At 40.8% G+C, this 15,428-nt stretch overlaps 1 protein-coding gene across 1 annotated transcript in view; it reads right to left on the reverse strand.

Annotated features, from left to right (window-relative positions):
• Window positions 1-15,428, reverse strand: part of Ppp1r13b (protein phosphatase 1 regulatory subunit 13B) — an 87,831-nt gene that overhangs the window by 30,430 nt on the left and 41,973 nt on the right. Inside the window, 2 exon segments of the mRNA XM_047540619.1 lie at window positions 9,618-9,694; window positions 14,232-14,351. Coding sequence (XP_047396575.1) covers window positions 9,618-9,694; window positions 14,232-14,351 — 197 coding nt within the window.

The following is a 15,428-nucleotide window of genomic DNA, read 5'->3' on the forward strand; positions in this document are numbered from 1 at the left end:
ATTTGTATGTTACTACTACTATTTATATTTGTGAAAATTACTTGTGTATCAAGAGGCTTTTTATTTATTTATTTATTTATTTTTGAGAGGGGGTCTTCTATGTGCTACGCAGTCTCAGCTGGTCTAGAACTTGTGGGAGGGCTCAAGTGGTCCTCCTGGCTCAGCCTATGAAACAGCTGGGACTATAGGCATGTGCCCCACACCTGACAACAATCCATCTTTCTTCATGCCTTCATCGATCATATGTTTTTATCTTTGTGAAAATGATTTGAGAATCAAAGTCCATCTTCATGATTTCACAGACACCCTCTGTATTAACGGTCTACTGCTGAGGAACAGGTCACCCCAAAACATACAGGCCTAAAACAACAAAAAGCATTCTTAGGGCTTAGTTTCTGTGGACAAGGGATTTGGAAGCAGCCTGGCGTGGTGACTGAGATTTCTGCCAATGTTGAGTCACATGTCAGCCAGGGCTGCAGTCATTTTAAGGTTTGACTAGGGATCAAGGCTCTGATTTCAAGAAGGCTCACTCACATGGCTAGTGAGTTGGTACTGGCTGCTGTTGGGAGGTCCAGTTCACTCCCCAAGTGAGCCTCTTCACGGAGTTGCCTTAGCATCCTCTCAACATGGTGGTTGGTTTCTCCCACAGCAAACAATCAAGAAGAAGCACCAGGAGGAAGTTGTCTTTTTAAAAAATTTTTAAAATGAACTAGCTTCAGAAGGAGAAGCAAGTCACCAAGTCTGTGAAAGGAGGGAAATTAAGCTTCACATTTTGAAAGGAGGTGCCAAAAAATTTGCAGATGTTCTTAAAAACTGTCTCAGCCATTTACTGTAAACTACTACAACAACTCTATATACTTCAACTTACTTTCTCTATTATTCCCTACTTACAGGAGTTCAGATGTTATTCCAAACAGCACTGTCACAATCCAGAGAAGAGAGTGTGCCTATCTTTTTTCCCTTTCCCTACCCCACTCCCTAAAGTGCCTACCTTCAAGGGAGCTACTACCACTAACAGAGGTTTTAAATATGAACAGTAGTTTCCCCCCTCAAAGTCCATCATAGATTCCTTGGCAATCATTGATAGAAAAGACCAGCAGATTTTTTTTGTCAGCAATTAAACACTTAACTGGTAAATGGGTCATTTCAGATGTCCCTAATTTTAATACTCAACCAAACAACCTCCCCTTTGGTTATAATAAATAACAAAGTCATTGTAATATTATTTGGGGAAAAAAGATGAATTCAGTGAGAAGCCACCGGAACAGCTCCACCACCTGCCCAGCCCGCTGCAGCACTCAGGTCATACTAGAAAGCACACTTCCACTATGGTCCAGCCTCTCTCCAGTCCAACTCCTCTCATTCTTCCCAGGACTGGCTTCCTCCCCTAAATTCCCTATAGTGACTCCAGCATGGTCACTGACTTGAGCCTCCCTTGCCCAACGTTCAAGCTGTGGCTCAAGTGTTCCTTACCCTCTCACGCCTGGCTTGCCTCTTCATTCCAGAACCCACTCCTCCCCACACCCGTGTTTGCTTCATTCTTTCTGATATCTATAATGCCAGGCCCCTAATTTCTAAACTTTGCCTATCCTTAAAGAAAGACCTAGCAGCATGGCCATCTGCTTCCTGAAATTGTTCCTGATTCACAAAGGAACTACCCATACAATTGTTGAATGCAGGATGTTTATTCACTTTCAGAGACAGGAAGAACTCAGTACTTTTAAATTAATTCTGAATTCTAGAGAATCCACAATTAATACATAATGAGGGCCTATTGCACATTAGCACATATGTAGAGTGTATAGACAATTTTATATACCTTAGCTGAAGCTCACAGAAGTAATAGGTAAACAGTTCTTAAGTTTATTTTAGGGATAAGAAAGCTACAGCTCTGGACAGCTGGTGACTGGCTGCTCTGATCTTCGAGAGGTAGGTAAGCAGCAGGCCAGGACCCTAGCTGAACCCCTGACAGCAGGCAGATGATCTTTCCATCAGACAAGGGATATTGCCACCCATCTGTGTGCCAGGCTGCAGCACAGGCATGCCTGACTGCTCCTGGCCAAGAATGTTTATCACATCAGAGGGTAAACACTCTGACAGACACCATGGAAACCTACTAGCTCAATCACATGAAAATACTTTTTTGTATGGCCACATACATCAACAATTTTATACAGTTCAACCTAACACGAAAGGATTAATTCCCCCTCCCTACCCTTGAAAAATAGGAATGCTGAAGATAACTTGATTGAGAATAAAATAAAAAGAGAACGATGAGTGGGCTGGAAAGGTAGCTCAATGGTAGAGCACTTGCCTGTCATGCATGAGGCCCTGTGTTCTATCCTCAGCATTGCAAAAAAAAAAAAAAAAAAGGCTGAGTGTGAGCAAAGCAAGCAGAAAAGAATAATGAAAACTTTAGGTGACAGTTTTCGGAAGATTTTGAGAAATAACAAAATGAATGTCTTCTGCCCAGTGGCACAGAAAGGCTTTGGAGGGTAGTGGTGGCTAGGGTAGCATTGCCAGGCCACTCCAGAGGAAGCCTAACCCCATCCTCACCTTTCTCAGTGTAACTTCACTCAAGTAGACAAGAACAGATTGGAAAAGGTAATGAACAGGTTGTTTTGTTTGTTTTTGAACTGGGGATTAAACCCTGGTGTGCTTTATCATGAGCTATATCTCCTGCCACCTATACTTTTTTATTTTAGGTAGGTCTGGCTAAGTTGCTGAGGCTGACCTCAAACTACCCATCCTCCTGCCTCAGGAGTAGCTGGGATTACAGGTGTGCACCACCATGCCCAGCAGAGATACAAGCTCAAGGCCAGCCAGGGCTATTTGGCAAGATTCTGTCTCGAAACAAAAAATAAAAAAGGACTGGGTGCAGCACAGTGGGAGAGCTGTCCTGGATTCAAACCCTAATGTGCAAAAACAAACAGAAAAAATATTTCTAAAGGATCATTTTGCAACTTCTCTGGTTTAAGGTATCATCTCAAGGAATATTTTTTCTGAATTGTAATTTGTAGACAACTAGACACCTTTTGTACTTCTATCACCATCTTTTGTAAATTTTACTTTCCAATATTTTTTTAAGTGATTTTCCCCCTGAGATTCAAGTTGTAATGACTACTCTGTGGAGCACCACAGACCAGGGCCTCCTGGGGCTCTGCCTCCGGGCAGCTTCCTATCCCCAGCTCACCACCCCACCCTTCCACTGCTACAGACTGTACCAGGGCCCCTCTAAAACAGCTCAATTAAAATCTGTGACAGGTGTAGTGGTACATGGCTCAAGAGGCTAAGGAAGGAGGATAGTGAGTTCAAAGCCAGTCTCAGCAAAAGTGAATTGCTAAGCAATCAGTGAGACCCTGTCTCTAAATAAAATACAAAATAGGGCTAGGGATGTGGCTCAGTGGTTGAGTGCCCAGAGTTCAATTCCCAGTACAAATTAAAAATATGTATGTGTGTGTGTGTGTGTGTGTGTGTGTACCTATATCTGTAGGATTTAGTCCAAGCATTTAGTAAATGAAGACCCAGCACCTCCCCAGTTGGTACTCCATTTCACACCCTTTCAGGGTCTCCTTCCTTCCCGTCCCACCAGTTTTCAGCTATCACCATAAAATCTCCTGTTTTTTCCTTATCTCTGCAGAAGCCTCTGATTCCTTTCTCTGAGACATCTTTCCAGATATCCTCCTTGATGCAGTTGATCAAACATGCCCTACTACTGTGGCGCTTGTTCTACTTTCTCTACACTTTTCAGACAACTGAGTTATTTGTTTACAAAAGCACCTCCGAAAACACCCTTTCTTTCTCTATCAAATCTGAGAGGAGACTCCAAGTGGCCTTCACCAAACATCTTCTATACGTCTTTGGTCTCTCTGAAATTAAAATAAACTGGACAGAACAGTTTTTAAAAAATAAAGAGAAATTCTAAGTCTGGATTGTAATGCCCTAAGTGCCCCTTTGTAATTCTTTATACTGACATGTTTTATAGATTCTTCTTCTATGTGAATATCTCACAATAAAAATTACTTTAATAGAAAAGAATTATATGAACTGTACTGTACCCTATATTATTTGTAATTATATTGTAATTTAATAGTCAAGATTCTTTAAAAAGCTATAAATATTTTTTAAAGTATAAGTGGCTTCTCAAGCATAATGTCACTTCAAAACTAACCAACATTCCTAAAACACAACTCGGGCAAAATCATTAAGATAAAACCTAGTTATGCTCATAAAATATTCTAGAATATTAAATGATTCCCCTTTTTCCCTACCTTTTCAAGGGCATAAATTTTCAGGTTTGGAGACTATTTTTACTTGTCTGTTATACAAATACAAATGATAATGACATCAAGATATATTATAAGATATGTTTAGGAAAACTAAGGTTCTTGCTTCTCTAACATCTCATTGTATTCTGGAAATTGAATATTTCATATTCCAACAGTTACTAAGTCTCACAAATTAGAAAGAGCCTATTTAGCATGTGCAAGGCCCTGGTTCCATCCCCAGCACCAAGAAACAGACGAAAACACCCAGGACCCAGTTAGATATCTAAAACATGTACCAACACCCTACCCCCTGCAGTATGATTACAGAATGGCATTTGTTCTTTAAGTGTGGACTATATATCCTGTAAGTGTGAATTATATGTATGTGGGCGATTAAAACTCACATCAATTCAGTTCAGTTCAACACATTATTATACCTAAGCCAAGATATTAGGAACCAGGGCTAGAAAAGATCAGAAGGAAAATAGGGCCATCAACAGAATAAGAAAAAACACCACACCCTGCTGTAGGACAACTGCAAGCAAGATGGGGGGACTGCTTCCAACAGCATGGTGGACAGGGCACCCTGAACTGCATTTGCAATAATAGCATCTAAAACACAAAATAAGCCCAGCACAGTGGCACATGCCTGGAATCCCAGCGACTTGGGAAGTTAAGGCAGGAGGATCTCAAGTTTGAGGCCAACCTCAGCAACTTAACAAGACCCTGTCTCAAAATTAAACAGAAAAAAAAAAAAAAAAAAAAAAAAAAAAAAAAAAAAGCAGCAGCAGCAGCAGCTGGGAAGTAGCTCACTGGTAAGTATCCCTGGAGACAAAATTAATAAAAAACAACACAATTCAGAAAAAAGATATTTTAAAAGCATTACATGCTGACACAATAATAAAACGAAGCAGACATTCTGAGCATTGAAGGAACACCAAAGTTGGCTCTGGCCTGCAGGTCTTTGCTCACATGGACACTTGCACTCCAGCAGCTAGAATGAACATTTTATGCACAAGTGGGCACAAACATCTGCTTTCATTTCACTCCCGTAGATGTTTAGGAATAGAATTGCTGGATTGTACAATTGATATAATTTTAATGAAACTGCCAAACTGCTTTGGAGATTACAGTTTTGCATTCCTAGCAGCAAAGCCCAAGAGTTCCAATCTCTACCTTCTTCACCAGCACTTGCTATGAGCAGTCTTTTAATGTTAGACGCTGTACTGTTTTGTGCTTTCCCAAAGACAAGTGATGATGTTGAACATCTTTCCATGTGCTTGACACTCACATATCCTCTTTAGTCAAAGGGAATGTTGATTCTCTTGCCCATCTCTTTAAAATTGGGAAGCTTATTTTCTTGTTGAATTTTAAGAGTTCCTTATATATTATGGATACACATCCTTTATCAAGTATAGGATTTATAAGTATGGGAGAAACTGTCCTGTCTAAAAATAAATATTAAAAGTACCTTATATGAACTAAACAGTCATGTAGACATGGCTGAGGATAAAGGTCATCGCCTTTGATATATCTTACAAATATCCTGAACACAGTACAAAATGAAAATATGAAAAAAATTCAGAGAAGTTAAAAGAAATCTACACCTACTTTTTAAAAAATTTTTAGTTGTAGATGGACACAATTATTTTATTTATTTATTTATTTATTTACTTACTTACTTATTTATTTTTGCAGTGCTGGGGATCGAACCCAGGGCCTTGTGCTTGCAAGGCAAGCACTCTACCAACTGAGCTATCTTCCCAGCCCTTGTTTATTTATTTTTATAAAATAAATGCTGAGGATGGAACAAGTGCCTCACACATGCTAGGCAAATGCTCTAACACTGAACCACAACCCCAGCCCTCTACACCTAGTTTTGCTCTAAGTGGAGGATTATTTGATCCTAATTCAATTAATTCTCCAAACTCTACTATATTAGAGTAAAGAGATTTTCAATATTACATAATATAAAACCAAGAAACAGGACTAACAGGAGCAGAGACAACAACCATGCCAGAAGCAGCAGGGTAGGATGAGCTGGGCCCTACTAAATCTGAGACAACCCTTGGCCAGGAGTAAATCTGGATTAGCAACCCCATACTTCATACCACAGTATGGTCATGGCCATAGGAACTGGCAATACCTCGGTAACGGGGAATGAAATGGAGGGTACTGAGGTAAGGCAGACTGAGTGAAAGGCAGCAGGCAAATTCCTAGATCTCCTCCCCAACTCCATGCTTCTCCTACCTTGGCAGAAGTCTAGAAGTTTTTTTCTAGACAATTAAAATATTGTCTGACAGGTAAGTCCTGGATACCACAATGTAAAAGAGGGACTTGAGTAACTACAATAACAAATGCTTACAAAAATAATCCCACATTTATGGTCAATTAATTTCACAAAGGTGTCAAGAAAATTCAAAGAGGCAAAAAACAGTCTTTTCACCAAATGGTGCTGGAATAACAAGATATTTACATGCAAAAGAACGAATGTGGATCCCTACTTAACACCATACATAAAAATTAACTCAAAATAGATCACAGAAATGCAAGACATAAAACTACAAAACTCTCTTAGAAAAAATCATGGAAGGCAAGATCAACTGGTCTGGGGAACTTGCAGGGTAATCAGGAATAAAGCAGAAACCAATTTATTTTAATCTGTGTTGGTTAAGAAAACAGGACAGTGTTTCAAGGACATTAAGCAGAATGTGTTTTTTTCCTTTGCTGATTGGGCTGTGTCCTTCTGCTATAGTACATCATCCTATGAGTCCTCCTAGCAAATCATGGAATCTGGGGGTGTTCTTGAGAACCCCAACATAGGAACATACAATGAGACTAAAGCAATGTGCCCTTTATAAGAAAAGAAGAAGAAAACTGAAGCCACCACACAGATTAGCCTAACTTTGTGGACCTGCAATTTTCAGAGACTAGAACTTTCCCAGCCTCTTGCCTCAGCAGTGCTAATGGCCATGAATCATACTAACTCAGCATCCTGCCCTTTGTTGCCAACCCACCCTTTCCTCATAGCTGCTGCTTGATCTATTCGGAGTTGCCTCAGCCCCAAGGTTTAGTGAGCCATTATTCCACACCAAGGATATACACAAAAACCTTTTTAGGGAAAGATGTTTTTAACAATTATTATTTTTTAAATGCATGTAAAAGTGCTTTGTAGACAAGGAAGTACTTTACAAGGAAATGCGTTACTAGGCTTAAAAGGCAGGTGTGTGTGCTATAAAATACAGCAACATCTTTGATGTGATGCTTCCAGCACAAAGTTATTCCTCTAGACCAGGTCTCACACCTTCCTCTAATTATAAACTCACATAAAGGGTATACATGTATTTTAAATTTTGATTTCAGGTTTCAGTTTTGTTGCTCTTAAAATGTATACATTATTCCACGTTAACAAATCAACTTCATCAAGGGAGAGAAGATCACAGACCCATCACATCAAAACTGGCCTTCTCATGTTATTACACCACTGGAATCCTTTCTTTCTGAGTCCCCTCCATGTATCATAGAAACACAGTCACTCCACCCTACACACTGCCTACTCAATGTATTCTTGTCACCATCCCTAAAGTTCAGGTCATGATCAATCTTAGCACTCAAAAAGACCTTCAAATCTCTGCTGGATGAGTAAGTTTTAAATGCCTACAATAGTGTGTACCTGTGATCTGGAGGTTCCCAAACCTGGCAGGGCAATACAGTCACATGGGAGTCTTCTAGACTCCATCCAATTTACTGAACCATATTTCCCACCAATGCCTTTACTCGTTAAGACTCCCTGAAGTAGATAAGGTTGCAGGGCTCTAGAGTTGGAGTGCACAAATAAGTCAGAAGGCAGAAGTAAGATGAGGAGTTAAGCAATGACTTTTACAAATTGGAATGTAAGAAAGGAGAATCCACCACAATCTTGAATCAAGGACATTCCTTCCTGGGTCACAAAAGGATTTTGACATTGAAACAAAAAAGAAATTAAAATATAATCTAGTATACCACATGGCTCTGCAGTAGATATCTGTGAAATCTAAAACAACAAAACTACTAACTGGTTTTTAACCTTAAATTACTTGTAAAAGTTATTACTAAATTTTCCAGAAAAGACCAGGTTGAAAATTCCCCTACTTGCTCTTTCTTTCAATGTACATCCTTAAAAAGGCTCTCTCTTCTATTTTTTTCTTTTTTTTTGTTTTTGTGCAGTACCAGGGATTGAACCCAGGGGTGCTCTTCCACTGAGTTATACTCCCACCCCTTTTTACTTTTTATTTTGAGATAGGGTCTCATTAAGTTGCCCAAGCCAGCCTGGAACTTGAGACCTTCCTGACTCAGCCTCTTGGGTAGCTGGGGTTACAGATGAGCACCACTGAGCTCAGCTAACTCTCCATTTTCTTCCTCACCAATAACTAACATTTACTCTGCTTGTCACCTCTGCACCAGAGTGATAAGCGAAGATACTTCTCTCTGAGCCAGCTATTCAGAAGACTTCGCTCACTACCCATCTTGTCAACACTGGAGACATGAAGTTAAGTCTGCCTGCTTGACAACTACTTCAGAGACCCCTCTGCTCCCACATGTGCCCCAGGCACATGGCTACTGCTCTAGGATGGGAAGGGTAGCATGTGGAAGGAAGACACAGGGCTCTGCTCTAGTGGAGACTCTGGGCCATTAACCATCATGTGGACAGGCAAAACCACTTAGGGACTGCATCTTTGTAAGTTCATAAAATATTTTTAAATTCAATGGAAATAAGAATTTCTATTCCCCAAATAATTCTTTAAAAATAAAATTATAGTGTGTGGGGGGGAATAACAAAGAATCAAACATCATTACCCTATGTAAATGTATGATTATGCAAATGGTATGCTGTTACTCCATGTACAAACAGAAACAACATGTATCCCATTTGTCTACAATAAAATAAATTTTAAAAAAATAAATTAAAAAAAATAAAATTATAACCTAAACTCATTAGTTGCTGGGGCTGGGGGTATAGTCAGTGGTAGACAGCTTAACTAGATATATGAGGCCCTGAGTTTCATCCCAGCACCCTCCCCAAAGGACAAAAATCCATTAGTTTCTATAAAAGCCACTATTTAAAAATTCAATTCAGCTGGGTGTGGTGGCACATGCCTATAATCTCAGTAGCTTAGAAGGCTGAGGCAGGAGTATCGTGAGTACAAAGCAAGACTCAGCACCTAGTGAGGCCATAAGTAACCTTGGTAAGACTCTGCATCTAAATAAAATACAAAAAAGGGCTGCGGATATGGCTCAGTCAATGAGTACTCCTGGGTTCATTCCCCAGTAGTCAAAAAAAAGAGTTCAATTCAGTTCACTAAGACTTACCCCATTTTCAGTGCGTTTTTCTCCAGGTACATTTATTACATTTCTCTGAGTTCTTTGCTCTTGGGTCTGACGGCCACCTAAAAGAAATGAAAGACCAAATTTACTAAAATGCATATAAGAAAAAAACAATGTTCTTCCATTTCTTTCTTTACTTAAATACTTATTGAACATAAGTCTAAAATTCCAAGCTGAGAAAGTCAAGACTTAGTACAGCTGAGCCAGGCATGTCGCACATGCCTGTAATCCAAGCCACTCTGGAGGCTGAGGCAGGAGGATTGCAAATTCAAGGCCAGTCTCAGCAACTTAGGGAGACCCTATCTCAAAATAAAAATAAATAAACAAAAAGCACTAGAGATATAGCTCAATAGTAAAACCTGGGTTCAATCCCCAGTACTCATCCCCCAAAAAAGTACAGTTGATAAAATGTTCCACGATTAATCTTTCATAAAGTTGTTTAACCAGATACAGTAGCACATGCCTATAATCCCAGCAACTCAGGAGGCTGAGGCAGGAGAATCACAGGTTCAAGGCCAGCCTCAGCAATTTAGTGAGACCCTAAGCAACTCAGTGAGACCTTGTCTCAAAATAAAAAATAAAAAGGGCTAGGAATGTAGCTCAGTGGTTAAGTCCTCAGCACCAAACAACAACAAAAGTAACCAACGTAAAGTTGTTAAATGAAATCCTTTCTATCTATTCTATCTCAATCTTGAAACTGACTTGTCAAAATGGAAAAGATGGTAAATTTTATGTTAACGTGCTTTACGACAGTATAAAATAAATTTTCAAAAAAGGCTTTTATATTTCAGAAGGAACTAAAACAGAATTTAGTCCCAGGATGCAAAAAAACTGACCTTCACTTATTGGGTTAAAACTGAGATGGTACACCCTCTCAAATCTGACAATGTCATGAATCGCCCTTTATTCTGTAAAAATTACAAATTTTGTTTAATAAAGGCATCATTTTAAACTAGAAAACTTGTCTATTTGTTCTGGTACCTTCTCTCTTTTTTTTAAATATACATATATATTTTTTTCAGATGTCGATGGACACAATACCTTTATTTTATTATTTATTTATTTTTATGCAGTGCTGAGGACCAAACCCAGTGCCTCACACATGCTAGGCAAGCACTCTACTACTGAGCCACAACCCCAGTCCCTGGCACCTTCTTTGAAGAAAGTAAAGCATGGTGAGGATTCTACAGCATGTGGCTCTGCAGAGCAGGACCTATGTCTCTGAGGTGCTGCAGGCCTGCTCCTGCCTGGCCACATGGTTTGCAGTTGTCAGGTAAAGAAAGTCATCCCCAGAGCTATTTTAGTACCCAAGAACACAAGACCTCAAGGGTCATGGACCTAATGTTTAAAAAATGTTTTCCTTCTATTTCTTGCCTACTTTGAAAAGTGTAAAGACAAATCAGCTTTTGGATGGACAGTTTCATTAAACCACATGTTCTCAGAAGGCGATGACAGTGCCCCAACGAGGGCAGAAGCGGGTGCTTTGTATGCTTTATGTTCAAAGCCAAGACACATAGTACCTGAATGTATAAGAGTAGGCCAGTGGAGGAAGGAGGAAGGACAAGTAAGAGCCCAGCGTCCACACAGCTAGTCACAGAAACGTTCACATGTGCAGAGTCACACAGGAGGACTGGAATCCTGCGGATTCCAAATATTAGATTCCTTACAGTTTATCAGATGTTTTTATTTAAATTAAACTCATTAATTTCATATCTCTGAACAAATTATAAAAAGTTATTTTAAAAAAATGCAATGTCCAAAAAAAAATCTTCCTTGGGGGACAATAATGATAGGAGATTACAAAACCTATGACGTCTATCAGTTTACATTTTAAATTCTTATTTTTCTTAGTATTTTTAAGGAACAAGAGATTCAGGCTAACTTAATAATATTACTTTTCCAAAGAGTAAACTATCAAGAAATCAGAAAACTATAAATATACAGCATTATATCACACCAAGTATACTTCATCTTTGATAGTAAAGGAGAAACTTAGTGATCTTACATCTCTGAATCAGAAAATAACAAATAAGCTGACATTCAGTGAGTGCTTCACCATGTCCCCAGCCTTTCTACACACTCAGTACCTCTCTTAACCCTCTGCACAACTCTGTGGGCCCTGTGCACCTCACAAATGAGGAAACTGAGGCACAGGGGTGAGAAGACAGCTGTCAAGGTCCCACGCAAGGCCCAGGCTGAAACCACGTGCTCTTGCTCTTGATGCCATCGTATACTTCCAGCTCTGGTTAACTGGGTGTGTGGCCTCACTTCACCTCTCTGTGCTTCTGCTTCCCAAGTGCAAAGGGGACTTGAAGTAATGTCCTCCTATGCTCTCACTGGCTTCTAAACAGAGAAGCTGTTGAGAGCTATCTCTTATTTGTTTTGAGTTCTGACGTTCTATGCAACTCTCACTTGAGATTTCTCTTAATTGACACCAATCAGAAACAACTACCCTGCCCTCAGCAGGAGGCATAAGTCTTGGGTCCCAACTGTCATCTTAGAACATAAGCTGGAGAGACAAGTCCTGAGCAGAGAAGAGCAGGCCAGGGCAGAGGCAATGTGGTGTGTGAGCACTGAGCACTTCTCTCTGCAGCTGCCCCTCAGATGAGAGGCAGAATACATCTTAGCACCAGCAGAGAAACAAGGCCTATGGTGGAGCCTGGCAGGGTCAGGGGGTTGGGCCTGAGTCAGGGTACACAAGACAATGAATGAGCAAGACAGCCTGACTGGAAGAAAGAGGGGGACAGTGAGGGTGGGAATCTGGGCAGGTCATGTTAGAGATGCCAGTGAAGCCCACCTGAGGAACACTGACAAAGGGAGCAGGCAACCTGCCGAATGTTCTGGGTAGTGTAGTGTGAAAGATGTGTACTGAATTCAGTTCCTCCAGTGAAACCAAACTCCTGTTCTAGCCCGCATGGAGAAGGGGTGGTGCCCACCACCCATGCCTTGCTCAGTCCCTCAGGCACCCTCCGGCTACTCCCCGCCTGGCATGCAGCAGCCTTCACTCTGCCCACATGCCCCACTCTTCCTCAAGACCCCCATCCTTCTCAGTGCTCTGCTCGACTCAGAGGCACATGGATCTCAGCACCACTGGGACCCTCCTCTGGTGTGTACGTACCACCATCTCCACACTCAGACTGAGCAGCAAAGGGAGTGAAAAGAATAACCCCTTTTTCTGGGGCATTAAGATATATGTACATTAATAAAAGTGAAAAATAAAACTTCTTATTTAAGTATAGCTAAAGAAAGGAGGGTACAGGTAACTGGAAAGCTCAGGTAGAATTAAAATAAACCCTTAGCACTAGAACAGCCCTTCCACTGTGACCAGCTAAGCTCCTTCTCAGGGCAACTAACTCAGAGAGGAAGGCCCTTGCCTAAGGTAAAAGTGAAGGCAGTTGGGCCCAGAGCCTCAGGTCCTGACTGCAGATGACCAGAAGCAGTGGAGGAAAATGTGACAGTGCTCACAGTCATGGGGAGATGACTTTATAGCAGATGCCAGCTGGACCTAGGGGCACAATTACCTTTAATACAGAACAAAGGCACTTGATACATTCACAAGCAAACACCCAACTGTTCTTTTCAAGGTCATGCAAAAAGCAGCAGCTTTGCACCATGCTCTGGTCTCTGAGCACGCCTGGGGGAGGGCCCAGGCCAGGGCACGGCGTTTCTTCATATGTAGGGCTACCCAGCAATGCTGAACAGTGCCTGTTTCTCAACACCCTTGTCAATCTGTGTGAGCAACTGTGCTGAGCGTTGCCACTGTGACAGGAGAAACAGCATCTCAGTACAGGTGTCCCTGCATTTATGGTATCTTTTCATACATTCTGGGGCGGTGTACAGCTCCTTTTCTGTGAACTGTGTGTGCATGTTTCCCTCGTTCTTTTCAGCTTTCTTCCTGTTGCAGCACTTGGGACTGGACTCGGGCCATGTGCATGTTGGGCAGGTGCTCTACAACAAAGCTGCACCCCACTCCTTTTCACTTTGAGACAATCATGCTAAATTGGGATCACCCTGCCTCAGTCTCCTCGGTAACTGGACTTAGGTATGTGCCACTGTGACTGGCTCGACTCCCCTCGCCCCTTGTCAGTTTTTAGGAATTCTTTACATGGAAAGGAAGGCAGACCTCTGCAATATGAGGTCCACGATGTCTTCTGACTCTGCTCAGGATGGGTAGATCGTGCAGGCTTTTTTGTTTTTGTTTTACATAATTCATTTATCAGTCTTGTCTTTCACAGTTTAATACTACACTTAGGTTTGGTTCAATCTAAAATTAAAAATATCCCACAGAATTTTTTTCTACTCATTTCATGGCTTCATTTTTAAATCTAGGTATTTTGCCTGTCTGGTACTTATTAAAAACAATCTCTTTACACAGACAGTCCTTTTAAACCAATTGAGAATCCTGAGAAGGAAACTGGTTTTAACCTGTAATAACAGAATCCAAAGAAACATGAAATACTATCTGTCCCTCTCACCACTCTGGTGAATGAGAGGGTTAAAAAAAAAGTGTGAATAACTTACTTCAGCATTCACTCCAATTTTTTTTAAATTAACTTGTAAGGCAAAAGTTAGTAAATAAGGAAAAACGTAAGTATCTACCTTGTTCAGTGTTCTCGGCTGGGGAGTCCTCATGTCGAAGGAAAAATTTCACTTCTTCCCTGCGGGGACCCCACTTCTGCAAGTGCTCGTACATCATGTGGTCAAAGGGTATGGGACGCTCTAGGAGAAAGACCACACTTTACTCACTCCAGAACCACCACACTAGCCAAAAGTGAAAAGAAACTTAAACAGAGGTATACATGTACACACATACATACATGATAGGATCCAAGGACAGGCTAAGTCCTGGACTTCAATGAGCAACAAGAGAAGTGTGAATGGGAAATAACTGGCAACATGTAAACACAAGAAGGATTCACAAAAGCAATTTTACAACATTAAGTACTGAACAATGAAAACATGCTTTTCAGAATATTTATTTATCACAAAACAAGTGTGCCTGCCATTCTTCTAAGAAATACAACAAACTGTCCACACCATGGTATTCATTAAAATCTTACACCTGGCAATCAGGTATGCAAAGTTTGACCAGGGCACTTCCTGGCAATCCAGATAACATTATTGTGAATGTTTGCCAGTACTTGCAGAGACCAAAATTTATCAAGTTAATAATAAAAATCAAATTCTATAGAACTTCAAATACTTTCAAGTATTTCATTTTTTTTTTTAAAGGCAGCTCATACCACGTGTGGTGGCACATGCCTGTAACTCCAGCTACACAGGAGGCTGAGGCAGGAGGATCTCAATCTTGAGGCCAGCCTCAACGACTTAGGAAAACCATGCCTCAAAATAAAATTTAAAAAGGTCTGAGGCGACCTAAGTCAATCCCAAAATAGCAAAAGCCAAATGTTTTCTCTGATATGTGGATGCTAATTCACAATGGCAGGGGGCACTAGGGAAGAACAGAATTACTTTAGATTAGGTGGAGGGGATTGAAGGGAAGGGAGGGGACATGGGGATAGGAAGGATAGTAGAATGACTCAGACATTATAACCCTGTGTACATACATAACTATACAACTGGTGGGATTCTACATGTACAACCAGAAGAATGAGAATTTATACTTCATTATATATGATATATCAAAGTGCTGCTGGGTGTGGTGGCGTATGCCTGTAATCCCAGTGGCTCAGGAGGCTGAGACAGGAGGATCGGAGTTCAAAGCCAGTCTCAGCAATGGCGAGGCACTAAGCAACTCAGTGAGACCCTGTCTCTAAATAAAATATAAAATAGGGC

Source organism: Sciurus carolinensis, chromosome 2, assembly GCF_902686445.1.
Source record: "Sciurus carolinensis chromosome 2, mSciCar1.2, whole genome shotgun sequence".
Taxonomy (NCBI): domain Eukaryota; kingdom Metazoa; phylum Chordata; class Mammalia; order Rodentia; family Sciuridae; genus Sciurus; species Sciurus carolinensis.